The sequence below is a fragment of the Entamoeba invadens genome (assembly GCF_000330505.1).
Source record: "Entamoeba invadens IP1 unplaced genomic scaffold scaff_1105074724503, whole genome shotgun sequence".
NCBI lineage: Eukaryota > Evosea > Mastigamoebida > Endamoebidae > Entamoeba > Entamoeba invadens.
In genome coordinates this window covers 69,691-76,674 of record NW_004440361.1, presented here as the reverse complement: position 1 = coordinate 76,674, position 6,984 = coordinate 69,691, and the positions used below count along the sequence as shown (strand labels likewise).

Sequence of the window (6,984 nt, the reverse complement as noted above, 5' to 3'; positions counted from 1 at the left end):
TAAACGAAAATATTTTTGTTGTATTTTTTTGTTTTTTAGGAAAAATAAAAAATTAAAAACAGGTTTTTAAAAAGTTCTATAAAATACAAAGGTACAAACTTTTGAACTACGATTTATTCCTTTTATTAATTGAAAGACAAATCATCAACAAAACCTAATTAAAGTCATTCTTTAAACCGTACAACTTTTACGTGTCAGTGCAACTTTGTTTATAGTATAATTATAATAAAACAATTATATGTTTTTTTTAGAAACAAAACAAGAAAACACAAACAAATTTCTTTGAAACGATTACTCTAATTAAAATACTATAACTAAACTATAACTAAAGTTGCACATTTTTTCTCAATTAGTTTTTTGGGTTGCACCATTCAACAGTGTCGTGTTTACTGTAATTTTGCAGCGAAAAAGTCTTTGAATCACACGAATTGGCTTCTCTCATTATTTTCTTATGATAAAGAGATGTTTAACATTTGCTCCATCCACAATCGATATACAACGCTGTTTTATTCGTTTTGTATGACAATTGGAATTCTGGAATTTTTATGCTTTTCAATTAAACAAGCAGTTGAACTTATCATTTAAATATCGAGTTATATTTTATGTTGATTTATAACCCAATTCAACTTTTTGTTATTGTTTTTGTTATTGTTGAAAAATAGAGTTTTACTTGGTTGTGAGTAAAAAACAAAGAAAAAATAAAGTTGCACACTTATACGGAATGACTTTAATTCGAGTATATGTATAATAAAATAAAGTTAGTTTTCTATTTAACGATATTGGGTTTCTACTATAAAATATAATAATAGTATTATATTTTATGATAAAAATAAAGTGGTTTTTCTAAAAAATGGTTTGTATTTTATTTTTTGTTCTTTTTTTATAAAAGTGTGTTAAAAATAACAAAAAACATAATGGCTAAACAACAGAAAAATTATAAAGCCAAAACGAAGAAAAGGTTGGCGTTGAAATGTGAAGACGAAGAAATAAACCACGTCAACCAGGTTATTCAAAATGAATATAATGTCAATTGTGATAGAGTAGACGTGTTATATTTTCAATTAAGCCAAATTGAAAACGACAATAAGTGATCTAAAAAAGTCAATGCTCTGGTTTTTTAATTATTAATTTTATTTTATGACAATTTTATTAATAGTTAATGGTTTTTAATTAGCGATATTGGGTATAGTAAATAATGGTTTAATATTTTTGGTCTAGTTCTGTTTTTTTACATTTTAAGAATATCGTTAAATAGAAAACAGACTTTATAAATTAATAAATGTAATTTTTCTTTGTGTTTAAATAATGTTCTATTTAGCTAATCATCAAATATTTTTTTTAAATTTCACCAAACATATAAATTATAAGCAAACCGTTTATTGGTTATATATAAAAACAATTATTAAACACGCAATTTAACATAAAAATTCCAATTAAATTGAATTACACGGCAAAAATTATTACTAAACATAATAAAGTAATTACCTTCGATATACCACTCCTCAAATTATCATTTGGTTCTATGATACACTTTCCAGCTGTTGTGCACACAAACCCTTCTCTACAAAATCCACATTCTGGTCGACAGTTTTCGCGCCAAATGTTAGTACCTTGTGGATATGATTCGTTTGTGATTTGGCACTCGGTTCCAAAACAATCAAAAGAATTTGAATCACATATATACTGATTGTTAGCAAGATCCGATCTAAACAAAGTAATATTTTGTAATCTCACGTACGATCCTTTAGTGACTAAAAACTTAATTGAACCTCCATTTGAAAATTCTTTTCTATATGGTTTGTAATAAGCGTTAATAGACACCTTTTTGTCTGTTATGTAGTATTTAGTTTTCAAGTCTTTATCAACAAATTCAAAAGAGGTGTTTGTGAATTCTACAAAGTCTGTTTTGTACACCAGGTCAGCAAGAATCAGTTCAAAATCTGTCGTGTCTTCCATTTCCAATTCAAATTGAACATGAGTAAAGTCTTGGTCAAGCATCATTTCAGTGATATAGACATATCCAATGGAAATAAATCCTTTGCCATTCACCTCGTCAGTTGGCTCAAATATTATTCCACCTGGAGTCTTTTCTTTATTAACAAGGTTGATGGCATAATCCGGTTGAAGAACGTGCCATTTTAAGAAAAAAACAGACTCATTTTTCTCTTCAGGGGAGTATATGTCATTATTGACGACATAATAGCAGTTTCCGCCTTTGTCAGAGGGAAATCTTGAGTCAAATTCAAATGAATCATCTTGGTCTAAATTGATATCTGCAATCTCAAGTCTGTTATTATAGAAAGAATTGACTCTTATAGTGTAATTGCCTTCATAATTTGGAATTTCGAATTTTCCATCATCCAATGGTAAAAAGAATTCGTCTATTGTATCCGAATAGATTCTGATTCGGAAAATGATTTGATTACTATTGATAATTTGGATTAAAGTGGAATTTTGTTTTCTTTTAACAACTTCCAGAGAGGGGTTCATACCCAAATCAAAGTACACATGTTTAAACGTAAATTGACACGCGTAATTATGTTGTTCTTTGGTTTTTGGAGAGAGTTGGTTGTATATTCTGTTGTTAACAGAAATGTATTTCCCTTCCAACACTTCAGTCACTTTTTCTTTATAGACATCCATAAAACCTGCGATCATACAAAATACCTGTTTTTGATATGATCCGACTATTTGTAAATACTCTCCACACCGATTGACAGTGTTGTTGTCTTTTGTCATATACATGAACTTTTTACTGACATAACATAAAGCTTGATTATTTATGCCTTTGACTTTTATTGGATCGGGTAAGTCAGAATAACAGTCAAACTGATCAACAACTGGTGTTTGGTCATCTTCATAATTGAACGCAAGAAAGTCGTTCATACATATCGATTTCTCTTCAATTGAAATGACAGAAACGATGTATAATAAGACTAACATATGTAATAAAGTTTGTGGAGATTTATATAGATTGAAAAAGCGTATATTATTTGTATAACAGGAATGGTTTTCTTTTTTATAACAATCTAAAAAATCAATATTAAAATATACAAATATAACAGTTTATATACATGAATAATTTTAAAAGATGTATTTCAAAGAAAACCCCATATGGTTGAAATTTTACATTTTAAAGATCTTTAAAAATGTTTAGTGTAAAATTTTATATTTTTGGAAAAAAAAACAAAAAATAGTAACTAATGGTTTGTCATATTTGTTCTAAAATAATAAAATTATTTACATGAAAAATTAATATAAACTTCTATATTTAAAGAACAATTTTAACAATTTATTAATAGTATTTTGAAGGTATAAATATACACAGGTTTTTAGTTTCACGTTTATAATTATTTTAATATTACAATAGTTTGATGTATAAATTAACTGTTTTTAAATAAAAATAGATATTGTAATATCTTGATTTGGAAAATTTGTACATTAATGCCTCGGGGTTTTAAAAATGGGTTTTAAAAGGAAATTGGTGTTTGAACAATTGTTATAGAAAAATTGTATTATAGCTAATTTAAAATATTCTTTATATTGTCATTTTCCAAAAAAAAACATTATAACTATTTTTATAAAAATACGAAATATTCAATTTTAATTTATAATACACCCAATTTGAATATAATATAATTTTTTTAAAAAATCTAAATACCACCAAATTAACTAAAAACATAATTATTGTTTACAACATATTTGTTAAAATTTAATGATAAACATCGTGTTACTATTTTTTGATAAGTTTGTTTTATAAATCGATTTTGTTGTGTATTTATATTTTTGACATCAATTTTAAAAAAGACATTTTGTATATAAGTATTGTTTAAAAAACAAAAATTTTAGCAATCTAAATCTTACAATGTTGTTGTATAATTTGAACAATAAAAGTCAATATATTTTACTTTTTAATTATTTTGAAAAAAAAATAATCAATTTATTAATTATTAAAAAATAATTTTAATTTTTAAAATGATATCTGAATAGATGATGATAAGAGTTGTATAATTATAACTATAATTTTTTGTTGTTTTTCTATTTTGTTTAATAATTTCATTAAAAATATTGAAAATAATTGATTTTTTAATGAAAAGGTACAAAATAAAACAATGTGTTTTATGCCATCTATTAATCAAAAAAATGAATTTAAACTTTCTTTTATAAATGTTACATCGAAAAAATACAAATATGTATACAGTAGGGAAAATGAACCTTAGCCCGGGAAATGTACTTTAGCCCAAAGAAATTCTTATATTTTTCTTTAAAAACACGGGTTTTTACTAAAAAAACAAATATTTTGGAAATTTGACTTATATATCGGTATAGTTTATTATTTTAATATAACAATAGAAATAAATTAGTTTTTCTTTGGGCTAAGGTTAATTTCCTTGTCTAAGGTTTAATGGCCTAATTGTAAATATTAATAAAACTTTATATAATTGGATATTATATCATTATATTATTTTATTTTTCGAACGAAATATTAATATCAAATGGTTTTATTCAAAAGGGTATTTAAGTACTTAATTTGATTATAACAATCAAGTTTTTTTACAAGATATACTTTCATCTAAATAAAGATTTATTGATAATTTGATTAAACTTTAAAATTAATAAAAAAAATCTTTTTTTTGTTGTTTATTTTTATAAAAATTTTAAAAAAATATAGTTAACAAAAAAATAATAAATACAAAAACTTGATTGTAATCATTGAAGTTGTATTTTATAAAACTTTTCATTAGATTTGTTTATATTTGTAATTTATAAAATCAAGTTTAGACACGAAACTTATCATTTTCAAAAGCTATTATTACAAAATATAATTGTTGTTTATTTTATGTTGATGGATTCGAAAAAATTAAAAAAAAATCGACACTGACTTTTAATTATAAAAATTTTGTTATCAGACCAATTACTTCCAACCAATTTTTATTGCCCATCAAAAAATCTCAATACTAAATGTGCTTGACAGGTCACGACTTAACCAAAATAAATTAAGAACATAAAACCACGACCCTTTTGAACACAACTTAAGTTTTTAATAAAAAACTGTATAATTATTTATAAATACTCTTGATACAATTATTTGAAAAAAAATCTTTTCACGTTTCATTCATTGTCGTGTGTTTTAATTGTGAACGTAAATTCCTTCGATGCAAAACGAACAACTTAATATTTTCAGAAAATAATAACTATGTTTTTTGTAATATGACAATGCACCAATATTATTATTGCCGAATTAAAATTTTAAAATCCAAATTTGGAATAAATCAACCAAATCAAAGCAAAAACTAATTTATTCTACTATTATTTTTTTTGCCAAATATTGAACAAGAATATACCAGTTTGATCTCTAAATATTAAAAAGCAAAAATTGGAGACGCTGTACACCATCATAATTAATAATATAGTTAGATATGTTAATATTAACCTTTAAAAATATTAATATAATTAATGATTTTTGTTATGAATAACATTGATTTAATATATATGGAACAAAATAATATAATGATATTTATTTTGAAATTAATTCAATTTATAATAACTACTTAGTAAAATAAAGTTCATTTAAAAAATAATAATCATTTTTTGTGTATTTATAATGTTTCATACATCTCTTTTACAAACATGCAAGTCGTCGCCAACAGTGGTGCTAGCGCACAAAATCTTCAAAATGTTCCTATTGTCCCTCTTAACAGTGTTCCCCCAACGGCTCAAAGAGAAGTATTGCCAACTACAATCAATGAGTTGTTACGTTTTGAGCATGTAGCAAATTTAACACCAGGAAGACAGTACAGAATGGCAAGAAACAACAGAGAGTACACAGTTGTTGCTGTAACTGGTAATACAGTGACACTTCCAGGACTGAACGCCATTCATCGAGTTGAAAGATGGGAAAGTGGCTGGGATTTTGGTTACCAATTTCGATATAATAATGGAGGAAATCCAATGATATGCACTTTCAATCCAGAGGGGTTCTACATCACACCAAATCAGAATACGGTGTACAATAACACTTGGAACGAAAGAAGTTGTGGTCATGGTATTTTACAAAAACGTAAAACATACACTAAAAGTGACATTGAAGTAATTCAAGTGAATTTGAATAACGCTCAAATTTGTTTAGGGACAAACACTGGAAACGCAGCTAAAAGAAGTAGTACTCCCCAACGCATCGAATTCACATCAAATGGAGGAACATGCACAATTGGAAACATAAATTTGAATTTTATTTAAAATAAAATTGAAATTTTATTACATTTTTGTTTTTTAACAAACTAAAAAACACACTGAAAACAAAAACGTTGTTTTAATAAAAAAAAGTAATTTTTTACTATCTTATATTATGTCCTTCTTGTTTTTATAAAAAATTATTGCAAAAAAATACAATCAAAAACATCTATTTGTTGTTTTTAAACAGAAAAAAATATTAATTTGTGGGTTTATTAAGGAATTATGGAGTAAATACTTTTCACTTTTTTATACAGGCAGTGAAGTGAAGGTATAAATTTTCAATTAAATACTAAATAAAAGGGTTTTCTTATCACAAAAAAATTTATTTTGATTGGCTAAAACAGTCATTCTCAATAAAACCCTTATTTAACAAGCCGAATTTGTCCTTTTTATTATAATAAATATTGACATTTTGATTATCTTGTTACCATTTTGTTTGTTTGGAAACAATCTTTTATAGTTATTTTATTCATTTAAAAACTATCGAAAAACAACAATCACACATAAACCAAGAAGCGAATAAACCAATAAGAAACCATCACTTAACCAAACTTGGCAACAAAGCAAACTCCATAAATCCTGCTTCATCACTACTAAAAAGATGATAAGTGTGTTTGTTTATGCAAGCTCGCCCAATAGCCACAATACTCAATAACCACATCACAACTTACTATTAATGAAAGATCTTAAAGTTGTTGTAATGAATTTTAATATTTGAATATTTATGTAATAAGTGATAAATAATGA

General features: G+C 25.1%; 2 protein-coding genes across 2 annotated transcripts; one reads left to right on the top strand and one right to left on the bottom strand.

The window, feature by feature from the left end:
- Positions 1-1,443: 1,443 nt before the first annotated feature.
- EIN_271600 (hypothetical protein) lies at positions 1,444-2,943 on the bottom strand (the record flags this gene model as incomplete). Its single annotated transcript, XM_004256578.1, has 1 exon — positions 1,444-2,943. The coding sequence occupies one exon, from the start codon at positions 2,941-2,943 to the stop codon at positions 1,444-1,446; it is 1,500 nt and encodes a 499-aa protein (XP_004256626.1).
- A 2,688-nt stretch (positions 2,944-5,631) lies between these two features.
- Positions 5,632-6,240, top strand: EIN_271590 (hypothetical protein; the record flags this gene model as incomplete). The annotated part of the gene is made up of 1 exon (XM_004256577.1): positions 5,632-6,240. The coding sequence occupies one exon, from the start codon at positions 5,632-5,634 to the stop codon at positions 6,238-6,240; it is 609 nt and encodes a 202-aa protein (XP_004256625.1).
- Between the last annotated feature and the right edge of the window lie 744 nt (positions 6,241-6,984).